This window comes from Talpa europaea (genome assembly GCF_964194135.1).
Source record: "Talpa europaea genome assembly, chromosome: 1".
Lineage (NCBI taxonomy): Eukaryota > Metazoa > Chordata > Mammalia > Eulipotyphla > Talpidae > Talpa > Talpa europaea.
Window position 1 is genome coordinate 105,196,879 of NC_140073.1, and position 14,011 is coordinate 105,210,889.

At 34.9% G+C, this 14,011-nt stretch overlaps 1 protein-coding gene across 1 annotated transcript in view; it reads right to left on the reverse strand.

Moving 5' to 3' along the window:
* The window catches only part of TTC21B (tetratricopeptide repeat domain 21B), a gene marked incomplete at both ends in the record, with an annotated part of 62,693 nt that overhangs the window by 29,552 nt on the left and 19,130 nt on the right, over positions 1 to 14,011 (reverse strand). The window contains 9 exons of the mRNA XM_084229831.1: positions 33 to 139; positions 1,127 to 1,265; positions 2,013 to 2,123; positions 2,701 to 2,773; positions 3,175 to 3,413; positions 5,911 to 6,135; positions 8,010 to 8,167; positions 10,656 to 10,785; positions 13,556 to 13,756. Coding sequence (XP_084085957.1) covers positions 33 to 139; positions 1,127 to 1,265; positions 2,013 to 2,123; positions 2,701 to 2,773; positions 3,175 to 3,413; positions 5,911 to 6,135; positions 8,010 to 8,167; positions 10,656 to 10,785; positions 13,556 to 13,756 — 1,383 coding nt within the window. The remainder of the gene's footprint in view (positions 1 to 32; positions 140 to 1,126; positions 1,266 to 2,012; positions 2,124 to 2,700; positions 2,774 to 3,174; positions 3,414 to 5,910; positions 6,136 to 8,009; positions 8,168 to 10,655; positions 10,786 to 13,555; positions 13,757 to 14,011) is intronic.

Sequence of the window (14,011 nt, forward strand, 5' to 3'; positions counted from 1 at the left end):
CCACCAGCACACTCACAAAGAACTGCATTTACCTGTTGTAATGAAGTGATTGCATCACTAGGTCTTTCCATTTTACTATAAATTTTTGCTAGAAGAACTTGAGAACGTCCATCCTCCATTAGAGATGACAGTTCATTTACTATGAAAGAACAGAACACATTCTGAAAGTATATTCATTTTACATAAATGAATGTTTACAATTACATAAATGTTTACAATTTTGTACAAGTTCTAAAACTGGCCTTTAGAAAGAGTGATTTTGAAAAGTGGTGAATACAGTTAAAATTTCTCCATCAATTAACTGAAGAGTGATCAAATAAAAAAAAGATTAAGGATAAAAAACGGCTAGAAGAAATTAAATAACTGGATAACAATCAGAGGTTTTGCTTAGACATATATGAAAAGATAACAATGCAACAACATAAGAATTTCCATTTTCTTTCTTAAATGTACACAAATTTCTGTTTATTAAAGTTATTGAAAAACAAGATAGAGAGGGAGCGGGAGGAGGGAAAGCAGAGTGTGAAGGGGGTCCAATGCACTATGGGGGAGGACTATTGGTTCTTTGGCAGTGGATGTGGTGTGGTAACACACACTAGCAGGGTGTGATCCTATACCACTAAGCCATACACAGCACTGTAAATCAATGTTGCCTTAATAAAACAGAATAATAAAAAAATAAATAAATGTCTACCAGTGAATGAAATACAAGTACATTCATTATAGCATGGTTTATAATATCAAAAAAATGGAAAACATTAAATGTCCAATAGTTGGTGAAATGTTAATAACTAATGGAGTTAAGGAATATTATGATGCCAGTAGGAAGAATGATGTTAATGTCCTGACATCAAACTATATTTTGCACATATTATATGTGGGAAAAAACTGCACAGAATAGTAAAAACAATATATTTGAAAAAGGAAAATTATGCACATTACACTTATATATTTACTTATGTATATTATACATTAAAACACAAAAATTGGTAGTGACATTCTGATAAATGAATGAACTATTATCACATATGGAATATTGAGAATATATATACACACATATACAATATAAAACTAAAATAGATTGGGTATATCAGGTACTTCTTTCAAATCATAAAGACTTGCATACCAGGGTCATGAGCTAGAGCATGTTGAAGAACTTTTTCAGCTTTGTCATACCATTTCAATTTTAACAAAAGCTCAGCCAGGTCATAGCAAAGATAATTTTGTTGTCCACTTTTCAGAGCCGCTTCATAATAAGTGATCGCCTAAACAAAATCCATTTCAGTTAGTAAAAAAGACATTGAAATGGCTTTCAAGCACAGATATTTTACATATTACAGACTTGAATCATATACATAATTGGAAATAACCTAAGAGAAGATTATGCAAATACCTGCACTGTCAGAAAAGTATGCCATTTTTCTTAGAAAAGCAAAATATCACACAAGGCATCTAGCATTTCTTATGATAATTAAAGAAAAGTGCTTGATAAAATTTTTTTACTGGTTTTATTCCAGAGGCCAGTGAAATTTATTGAAAGCAAATACTCTGCAAGCTACTGTATATATGATCAATAGTTATCAGGAATAGGTCTGGAGTATATAACAATATATAAAATCCATTATCCCTACTGAAAAAAAGAAAAAAAATCTGAGGGCATATGACTTACTATCAACAAAATGAATATCTTTTATGCTCTGTCTTTGCACTAGGTCATAATAAAAGAGATGTAACAATATCAAGTTTATCATAACTGATTTAGTAGTGCTAATTCAGGCAAAAGATGAAGCCTGAAGTAAACTTGACAGTCCAAACAATTTTTGCAAAATGCAGCAGAAACGTATGAGACACTGAGAAAGCATTTAACACAAATTCTAGTTTGTGAGTTCAAATTTGAAGTTATGGTGTTTACAACCACTAAGATACAAAAAAATGCTTGCTGAAGACCTCTCATTGAGTGGGATTTGAAAAAATTGATGCAATAGATGGTTTTCAGAGTGTAATATACTCACCTTTGAATAGTTGTGAGTTTTGACAAGTGCTTTCCCAATTTTGGTAGCCAATGTTCCATCCTTTGGGTTCTGATTTAAAGCTTGCTCATATGCTACTATGGCTTCTTCAGGCTAATGTTGGCAGATGCAAAAATACAAGTACTATTGGATTCCAGTAAATGGCAACATTTCTATAATTCTTCATTTGGAATATTTAATGAGACTAATAAAGCACCTATGCAAGTCCAGAAACTAAATTTCAGAGAGGTGATAGTAGCACAGTTGTAACTCATTAGTATAATCCCACCCATGTTAACTGTGCCCTTGTCTTCATAAATAATACTGTGAGAATTAAGAGACAATTTCTTGACTTTCTATTTCTGCAAGTCATTATAAAACTCATAAATAAAAGGCAGAGGATTGCCTCTCCTTTGAAGAAAACATAATCTTAACCAGTAGCGATTTACATCCTCCTGATTAAAGGAGATTCTTAACTTGCTGTTGACATCATCTCTATTTTAAATAGCAATTGTGCAGAATTACTGGATCTCAATTTGATGAAAAATTTGTAATGGCTGCCTCTTATTTATTGTGATGACTAGACCTTAGACTATTAAGTCAATATTCTTTTAAAAAATTCCTTTTAACAAAATGTTACACTAACCACAAAGAATTTCCCCCCCTAAATTTACCACCATAGGAAAATTACCTCTTGAATATTCATGTATGCATCACCAAGGAGAAGAAAAGAACGAGGACTGGGCATTCTCTCGGAAATTTCTCTGGAAATCAGACCAACTCTTTAGTATGTTGAATACAAATATTTCTTTCTTAACCAATTAAATAAAAGAGAAGTCCATCTATTTCAATTAACTAATACCTTTCAGAGAACATTCTACATAGGCAATAGTGTAATACAGTAAAAAGGTAATCCATTCCTCAGAATGTTTATGTAAGATCAAGTATTTTTTTCAACAAACTCTCCAGTTTCTGAAACACATGTAACAGAATCTTAGGAGAGTAAATAACTTAGGTGATTGTGATTGGTGGGTGGAGGAAGCAAGAACACATTAAGAAAGGAATCTATAAAGTATTAACAAAGCTGTTGAAAAGAAATATAAATACTGGAATTAACTTTAAGAGTCAAATGTATCAAACATAATGGGCTGAATTAATCACTTACCTGTAACAAGTGATATATAACATTTTCTCTTTTCTGTGCTTCAGATATATATCTGCCATCTTTTCCTTGACCTCTATGAAATAAGGCTGTTCGGATGTGACATTCCTAAGCATGTTTAAAGCCCGTTCGACATCTCCTTGAGCCAGAGCTAGGTCTGCATTAGCAATAGTAACACGTAGTTCTTCAGATGTCCCAGAGAATTCATGGATGGCATCTTGTAAAACCTTTGCTGCCTCATGCTGTAAAGATGAAATTAAAATAACATCCTTTAAAATATTCAACAAATTACTCTAGAAATAAGGATTTTCTACCAATAAAGAATGAACAAAAATGATTTATGAAGTTTGGTAAATTTTTGAGAAGTACAGAAATTTAAAAACCAAGCTTAGAGAACAAATTCAGATGATAAATATTGGTTAGCGGTAAAGTGTTTTCAAAACTAGAACAACAGCAGTTACTATACAAGAGTCACTGTTACTATAATTCAATATGCATTTACTCTGAACCCAGGATTGTGTCAACCCATTCATTTCCCACAATATTCCTGAAGAGGACCTCACTGGAGGCACAAGGGGCTAAGTCTCAGCACTATGAAGCTATCAGCAGCCACTGAAGCATGAATTTGATCCCTGCCATGATGCAGCAGACCTTTCCTGACTCATCTGCTGCCCCCCCGCAGTAGTGTATTTTAGTACATCTGCCCGTTCTGCTCCCCAGTCTCCAGTGAATCCCCTCATCCCCCCACCTCTGATTTACACTTCAGCTCTTGTATGCATAAATAAATAAATCTTAAAAAAAAAATACTGAAGACTAGTGACCTTTATTACCCCCACCCTGGAGTTAGGAAAACAGGATTTAAAGAGTTAACAAATGATAGAACCAGAATTCAAACTCAGGCAGCCTAACTGCAAGATCTATGTGTTTAGCTATTTTCATTACTGCCCCCTTGATGGGATCCAGTCCAGTCCCCCATGGTACCCACTGACTCTTTGTCAAGCAGGAGATTACTGTTACCTCTGCTAGGAAAACCTTTTTTTATATCTCAGCTAAACATATTACCTAGTTTCCAAATCTGTATCTCAATGAGTCTAAAATGTCATTAAAGGTTCATCTCAACTTTACAGATAAGATATTGTGATTTTAGGGCCTCCCCAGTGGCACAGAGGTTGAGCGCTGGGTTGCGAAGCTGCCCGCGGCCTCTGAGGCGCCAGTTCGATCCCCGGCTGCTCCCCAGACACAGGAGGAGGGTCCCGCATGGCGCGCAGACCTCTCCTGCCGCCCGCTGCTCCCCTCAGCAGTGTACTTCGGTCCTTCTGCCTGTTCTGCTCCCTGCTCTGGCTCTGGTGAATTCTCTCACCCTCCCGTGCTTCTGACTGTATCCAGTGCATGTATAAACAAACAAACAAACAAACAAATAAATAAATAAAACATGCCTCTATAAAAAATTTAAAAAAAAAAAAGATATTGTGATTTTAGGGCCTCCCTGGTGGCGCAAGGGGTAAAGTCTCAGCACTATGAAGCAGCACAAGTTCGATCCCTGGCCAGCCAGGGAGCAGCCCACATGGCGAGGCAGACCTCTATTGTCCCACCCACTGCTCCCCTCAGCAGTGCTCTTCGGGCCTGCTCTGTTCCCCGCTCTGGCTCTGGTGAATTCTCTCACCCTCCTGAGCTTCTGACTGTACCCAGTGCTTGTATAAATAAATAAATAAATCTTAAAAATATATATATATATATATGAAAATGAAAGGTTAGTGACTCCTGGAGCCAGAATAATCAGATATAAATGACATTACATTCCTCCTTTTCTACAAGTTTTAATTTTTCTCTCAGAATCATATGCTTGATTTTTATCTATCAATTATCTGTATTGTTATTTTTTAAAAGTACTTCATTTTATGATGGTCCTGTGAGTTCACCAAAGCAGTAGTCACCAAATGGTTCTTTTGTTTTCTCAACTATTAGAATTTCAAGTTGGTACTTTCATTTTATTCTTGTAGTTTTTGTATGTGTGCATGTGTGTGTGAATCATTCTAGGAATTACCTTATTACCTTTGGTAATAATATATTTAGTCAAGGTAATCATATATTCTTGCATTAATCAATAAGATTGCGTTATTACTATGTTATGACATATACTAATATACTAATATTATGTTATATTGCATATATTATAGCTTTCATAACATATCATGCATATATTATACATCATTACATTTCATAGTAGTTAACATTAAGTCCAGTGATACAAAGTCATTTATGGACAAATATGTTTATCTCCAGCATCTTGCAAAGCACAGGCTTTGGTGCAAAGTAATGAGAAATAAATAAATTTTTAAAATTTTAACATTTGGTGAAGGGAGTAATTTAAAATTTTTGTTTTGTACTAATGTATGTACTTTAATAACAAAGTTCAGATCTGTGTCACCGAATTAAGTGTTGACTTACCTGGGCCTCCCTGGTAACAAGGGGTTAAGACGCAACCTATGAAGCAAGCCACAGCCACTGCAGCACGAGTTCAATCCCCAGCGTGCCAGGGAGCTACCCACATGGTACAGCAGATCTCTCCTGACTCACCCACTGCTCCCCTTAGCAGTGTATTTTAGTTGCTCTGCCTGTTCTGTTCCCCACTCTGTCTCTGGAGAATCCTCTCACTGCCCCCGACACTTCTGGCCTGTACCCCAGTTCTTGTATGCATAAATAAATAAATCTTTAAAAAAAAAAAAAGAGTTGTCTTACTTGCTCTCCATTTAAGCGATGGACCTCTACCAACTCCAGAAAGATTGATAAACGATGGCTTGTATCAACTTCAGTTTTTTTGTTTTTTGATTTCGAGGGAGCTCCAATTCTTCTCATTCCGGGTAAACTCATTGCCATATGCAGAGTTTTAATTGCTTCTGATATTTCTCCCATTTTCTTTTGTGACTGAGCTTTTATCAAATGATATAAAGGAAATTCTCTTACCTGAAAAAATAATATTTAGAAATATTTCCTTGGAATGCTAACAACATAAACACATAATTTAGAATCCATCAAATAATCTACCTGTGATTATAAACATGACAGCTATTTCTGTCTTCTTATTAACTTACTGACTTATTTATTATTGTATTAAATCAAATACAGGAGGCCTGCCACTCTGGTGTTCTCCTAGATGGCAAGTTAAGTGCTTCTACTATGATAGAAAAGAAAACTCAAAGTTTATAATGCTACCATATGTATTCTCAGGAATTATTTGAGTGATCAGAAAAGGAATTTATCTAGGAATTTCACTACACCTTTATTTTTTAATGTTCATTGTATGTATGTCCTCTGTAAGTCTTTGGTTCTAACTCTTAGTATAAACACTCATGCTTATTCTCTTCTCTCTGAGATTTTGATTCAGTGGGGTAGGGTACTGGCACTGGGCTTATGATAGACTATCAGTCTTGAGAAACTACTTTTCTAAGAAGCAGCATTATCTTGTGTAAACTGTAGCTGGAACTTGAATTTCCAGCCCACTTAAAGGTTTTCACTGAGTGGGCTCCAAATTGTGTGAACCAAAGCAAAAATTTGAGGACCTCCTCCGTGACCTTGGATAGTTAAGGAAGCAGGTGGACCTAGGATTTCACCTACTCCTAAGGAATATGGGATGTAACATACAGAATACCATGGATAAAAACCTACACGCTTGCCTTATTTCATCATGCTTCACTTTAATGCACTTTGCAGGTACTGCTTTTTTTTATAAATTGAAAGTCTGTGGAAATCCTGCATGAAGCAAGTCCACTGGTGCCATTTCCTAATCTCATTTCTTAATGTGCTCACTTCCTAATCTCTGAGTCACATTTAATTAAGTCTGCACATTATTTTTGTTTTTATTTATTTTTTAAAAAAAGATTTATTTATTTATTTATCTATCTATCTATCTATCTATTTATTTATTTATTTATACAAGCACTGGGTACAGTCAGAAGCGGGGGACGGTGAGAGAATTCACCAGAGCCAGAGGGGAGAGCAGAACAGGCAGACTTGATGAAGTACACTGCTGAGGGGAGCAGCAGGCGGCAGGAGAGGTCTGCACGCCATGTGGGACCCTCACCTGGTGGTCGGGGATCGAACCGGTGCTGCAGAGGCTGCGGGCAGCTTTGCAACCTAGTGCTCAACCACTGTGCCACCAGGGAGGCCCTATTTTTGTTTTTAGACATAATACCACTGCACATGTATTAGACTACAATATAGTGTGAATGTAACTTTTATATGCACTGGAGAACCAAAAAATGTGTGTAGCTTGCTTTATTTTGATATTTTTTATTGTGTGGTCCTGATTGAGCCTGCAATATCTCTAATGTATACCTGTAATTTGTTTATATCCTCAAACCAAATATTAATTTTGAAAATGACAAGGGGTTCCTTTGATGATAACTCTGGGGAAAATGTCACTAATACAAAAATTCAAGAATGAACCAGGCAATAAAATAAATTTCTTATATATAAGAACATTTGGCATACTACTCTAAATTTTTAAATTTCAATATATACTCACTATTGCATTTAATGTTCACTCTAACTGCAAGGTATTATTATGTGAGTTTTATAGAAAACTAAGGTTTATGTAGAGATGGGGGGAAAGAGCTGACATTGACGTCGTCTTGTGTTGCTAAGAGTGGATAGTTTTTTAACTACACAACAGTTGTCTCTATTTTTCCCCCTACTGCTTGAATCTAAAATTGTTCCCATTAAAAAGTGCATTTATCCACAAAATACAAGGTGAAATAAAAAATTGTTAAATATGTAAGCATTTTCTGAAGGTTCATGGAGGCTGGTAAGTCTTACTCACTTGAGTCAGGACTACTTACGTTAAAATTATAGCTCAGACAAAGTTCAAGAGACTGGGAACACAATTTTAATTTTTCCTGAGACAAATAAACCTGAGCCAATAGGAGATGAGCATCTGCATAAGAAGAATTGTGTTCTAGGCAATGTTGCAGGTTATTATACGCCGCTTCAATATCACCTAATGAGGGAAACAAAGCACCACTGTTATAATTCAAATGACTAGGAGATGGCGATCTGAGAGAGAAGAGGAAGCAAAATAGCTTATGGATGGCTCCAGTTTTTGAATTTAAGGCCCTCAATTCATAGAATGTGATTTAATCTCTACCTGTACTAATTAGTTTCCTTTTGGTCTGCATGAGAATATACTTGTAAGGCCAGTCCTTGGTCATAAGAAGCAAACCAGGAAATGACAGTATGTAAAAAGATCAGTCAAACACCATTACTGAGAGACCTATAAATTTACCTATATTTTTCTTGTCAAAATTTTTTTTTATTTATTGCTTCAATAACATGAGTTATATAAAACATAGAAATTTAAATAGTTAGCATGTTACAGTGTCAGTTACATTAACAAAAAGGATTTAGTCCAGTAATCATTCTTGACCAGAATTTGGCAAGCCTTTGTTCAAGTTTCCTGGGAGAGAGCCTCTAAGCCTTGGAAACTCCAAAGTGATAGGAATGTATTTATTTGTGATCTTGATGATCTATGCTAGCTAACAATTAGGGGCAGGGAAGACCTGTTCTATCACAAAGACTACCTACGTGATTAGAGGCTTTGGGCTTTGAGGTAGGCGATATTAGTTTGAGCTTAGGGGCTTAGTGAGGGCTGAAAAATGAGTTTAATCACATGTCCAAGCAATGTCAATTCATGCTTATATAATGAAACCCTAATAAGAATTCTGGGCAAAATAAAAAAAAAAAAAGAACCCTGGGCATTGAACTGAGAGTGAATTCCCCTGGTTGCTAATGATGCACATATTGGCAGACCTGTATGTGGTAGAAAGGTGCTGTGTCCTGACTCCACAGGAAGCATCACATTTGGGACCCTCCCAGACTTCACCCTATGCATTCTTCCTTTTGCTGGTTCAGATGGGTATCCTTTTGTCATAATAAAATTCTAATCATAAAATACAGTGCCTTCCTGGGTTCTATTAGTCTTTCCAGTTAATTATTAAACCTAAGGGGATCAGAGGAACCCCCCAATTTGTAGCCAGCTAGTCAGTGTGCTGGTATCCCTGGGAACCCCTTAAGTTGTGGCTGGTGCCTAAACTGATGACTATGTGTAGGACTGTGAGGTTTAGTCCAACTGTAGGTAGTTAATTTCAGAAGTCATTGTGGTCTGCTAGTCAGCAAAAATACTGCTACTTAGACATGTGCCAGAGCTATTTAAAATTATTTAAGGCACTATTTTTATAAAATGGGAGTAATAAATGAGAATTTCATGCCTAGAGACTTTGGCAATTCAATATTGCTATACTAAGACTTATTTATATAAAATTTCAAAAATAAATAAAGAATATTTAATAAATAACCCAGACTACTTAATCATTTAGTAGGTGATATCCATTCTAATTGGGAAGAAAGTAGAAATATGTGGTGCAACAGACCTCAGTTAGAAAAAGATATTATAGAGTCATTTCTTACAACTAGATTATTTTAAAGATAAAAAAACTGTTACGATACACTGTTTTTTTAATAACAATTAAAGCTGAGATTAAAAAAAATTAGCAAAGTCATTTCCTAACTCTCTCTACTATGTAGCAGAAGTAACTGTTGTTTATGAGACTATTATGAAGTTGATTTGTACCTGTGGGACTTTACAAACTTTTGCATAACATTTAGCCAACAAAGGTACATATCTGTAACAAACATATTAATGAACTACTTTTATGTATCTACTCATACATTTGTGTGCTAAGCTAAGGTTATAACCCAGGTTATTTTTTTCTTAGTTATATTTAACAAGTCACAGAAACTAGACAGGAACTAATCAATAAATACCATAGGGACTGAAACCTGGTAAGCATCCCCTATGGTTATGCCAACAGATCAACAACTGTGGATTTATGACCATAAATTGTTATTGCCAGTCTTAAGTACCATCTGATGAACTTTTAAAAAAGTAGCACAGTTGTATTTCCCAGTAAGTCTTTTGAATCAGAAAAGTTTATGGTAATTTTTTAAAGAATTAAATAGTAAAAGAAATTATGTAATTTTATTTTGGATTAAAACTTCTTATTTGAGGGCCTCCCTAGTGGCGCAGGGGTTAAAGACACAGTGCTATCAAGCTATCACCAGACACCGTGGCATGCATTGGATGTTCGATCCCTAGCCAGGGAGCTGACTCACATGGTGCAGCAGACCTCTCCTGTTTCACCCATTGCTCCCCTCAACAGTGTATTTCAGTAGATCTGCCTGTTCTGTTCCCCAATCTGTCTCTGGTGAATGCTCTCAACCCCCACACCCCCAGCCTACACCCCAGTTCTTGTATAAATAAATAAATCTTGGAAAAAGTAACAAAACTCTTTATTTGAAAAAATAAAATAAAATCCCTTATTTGTACACATGTAAAATGTAGATTTTATGAGATTATTTCCAATATATATGGAATGCTTATTTACTTCTTCAACCTCTGAAAACAAAGGTTATTTTAAGTTATTTCCTACCTGACAAATACTTTACTTTTGCAATTAGGAAGATAGCTTGCAGAAGACCTGGTACAGTTCTTACTATAGTCTCCAGAATTGAGGTACAACGTCTGAGAAGTGGAGAAAGTGGTTGCCCAGGACTTGCAGGCTAAACAAAACAAATTAGCACATTACTTTATAAGTTATAATAGCATTTAGCTAAAAATAAATGCATATTAATTTTAATGTAAATAGCAGAACTTTGTTTTTCTAAAATTTTTCTTATCCTATTTGTTCTCCAATAACTTTTCTATGATTATACTAATGCTAATTTATATTCCTGGGATCAATGAACAATGTAAGTAATGGCTTTAGTTCAGCAAAATAATTATGTCACTATTATAAAATTACTGATTTGATAACATATGAAAGGAGCATATCTGTTCAAAGACTTTATCAAGGAAACCTAACTTTTTAAAGGATATATAACTGACAGAGTTTCTCAATAGAATTGAGAGTCAGGGCAATATGAATTCTAATTCTATACATGCCTTGTGACTTATAGACTTATTCAATTCAGTAACTTTCGCTACTTTCTGGTCTCATCCAAACATAACAGTTATGAGTAGACTAAGCGATGGAACTATTGTACAAGAGAGTTCTTATGAATCTTCTTTTCTAATTATTTCTCAGAAAAACAGCATTGTAAAGGTTAGATAATCATGGTAATAAAGGTCATATTATAGGAAAAACAGAATGTCAGTGGACTAGGGACCCAGTACCACTCTATATTTTTTACTCCACTTAGTTTACTTAAACCCAGCTACAAGAAAAATTCTTTTAAACTGTTGAACTATATCATACTGGAAACCCTATTGCTGCTTCCTACTTTACTCAAAATTTAAGGCAGACAAACTGCAACTGATCTGGTTTCCAGTGCTAAGACTTCTTTCTCCCCTTTTCCTCATTCTGTCCCAGTCACACTCATTATCTTGTGTTCTTAATGATGCCTTCAAATTTTGTTCAAATTTTACCTCTTAATGAGGCCTATCAGATCACCTAATCTAAAATTACAGCCCCTGGTTCTGCTATTTTCTTAAGTGATCTTCTAAGATACTATATTATTGACTTGATTATATTCCTACTAGTATACATAAAGATTACAAGAGAGCAAGGAAATACTTTGCTTTTACACAATTATTTTCCTAGCTCAGTTTCCCAGCTCAACAAACTCTAAAAGCATTTGTTGAATGAATTCTGAATGCTGAGTGAATACTGAAAATGCATTCCAATTTCTAAGCAACTGAAAACAGACCAGGACTGGGGAAAGTGATATCAATCAAGGTATGATTCCTGCAGGGGTAAAATAAGAAAAAATTATCTAAGTCTGGAAAAGGACATGATGATTAATAAAAAAATCAGTTCCCAGCGAAAGGTTATTATCCCCCTTTCCTTGTTAACACAGTTACTGAAGCTGTAGATCAGAGATTGCTGACAACTATGGTTTTAGCAAAAAGTATCTGATAGCGCTTGTCATGATATCCCTGTGTTGAACTGTCAGTTGAATATAACAAAGTTAAGTCATCTGCTTACTCTCTGTAATAAAGAGTCTGATCCACTCTGATGTGTTGACCTACATCAATTTGGAAAGAACTCTCTGGTAGTACAACACATGCTCCCATCGCTTAGTCTATTCATAACTGTTAATGTTTGGATGAGGCCATCTTGATTGTCTCAGAGCTAAATAAAGGAGATGATGAATGATAATAAGGATCCATATAAAAGAGATAAGAATCCGAAAAAATGATGATAATCTGGAAGGAGGTGAATCTGTGAAGATAAAATTTAATAGGGATAAGTGTAGAGCCATAAACCTGAGTCCAAAGTTGCAAGTAACAGTTCTAAGACTTTAGTTAATTGTTTATTCAAAAGGGATCAAAAATGTAACTTGATTCACAAAAAGAATGCTGCATGGATATCCAGAACTGGTGAGGAAAAAGAATCTGTTCTAGGTATTGCAGGCCAAACTCATATTTGGAATAGTGAGCTTAATGAAAAAAGAAAAAAAAAAAAAAGGGCTTTCCTCAGGCTCACCACTGTTGTCACATAAAAAATAAATGGTTAAAAATCTGGAATTGTTTATGAGGACAAGAAAACTAATTTCCAAAACTGGAAGATCTGTTTCATGAATGAGGAATGATCCTTGCATTGTTTAAGTAATTCTCTGTCACTCCAGAGAGCAAAAGGGGATCAGTAAATGTGGGTGGCATTTTTTAACACAAAGCAATCTGACTTAACCTAAGAAATGCAGTTTAATAATCATAGTTACACAAAAAGAATTGAATTTGTGAGAGCATCCAGAGATTGTAGGCACGTAATAAAGATGTTACAGGATATATTCAAATATAACATAAGTGAATTAGGTGACTTCTAATAGTTATTTGAATTAAACATTTTAAGATTTTGGGCCTCCCTGGTGGCGCAGGGGTTAAAGACAGCGCTATCAAGCACTGCTGCATGAGTTCGATCCCCATCAGGGAGCAACCCACATGGTGTAGTAGACATCTCCTGCCTCACCTGCTGCTCCCCTCAGCAGTGTGTTTCATTCAATCAGCCTGTTCTGCTCCCTACTCTGTGGTGAATCCTCTCACATCCCTTCACCTCTGGCCTGTACCCCAGTTCTTGTATGTATAAATAAATAAATCTTTAAAAAAAAACATTTTAAGATTCTATAAATTACAAATGAGTATTTGTAAATGGATACAATCATTAGTTGACAGCAGACATTATTATAAATATTATGACTAAAAACCAATTTCAACTAATATAGACAAAAATCCTACCATTTTAAGACAGTTTAACATGTAAAAGTTAATTTATTAACACCTTTTATAAAATATCATATAAAAATTATCTTTGAAAATAATTTCCAGACTTACCTGCATTGGGCAGAAATTCAGATATTCTGTAATAATTTCTAACAAAAAATCAGGATTTAATTTCTCAAAATACTGTATGCCAAGAGGTAAATCTTCTAACTGTGAAAAGTGGGTGTCCAGGACATCATTTAACAAATTAATAACTTCTTCTTGTCGTTTATTTTTCTTCATAGCAAGAACTGCATGTAGATAGCTTAATTCCTAGGGAAAAATAGATTTCATAAATTACTTATCTCTACTTATTTTTCAAATGCATAAGAAGTGCTATTTATGTGCAATATTTGTTCAAACTTAAATATGAGTTTGGAAGGACTTTCAGAATCTTGTAGAATATTTAAAGTATAATTTTGCACAGGATAGACCAATAAATGCAAACTTATCAAAATCAGTATATAGAAGTCTTTTAAGTCATTCCTAAATCATAATATTTAAAATTTGATATTTTATAAACAGTAG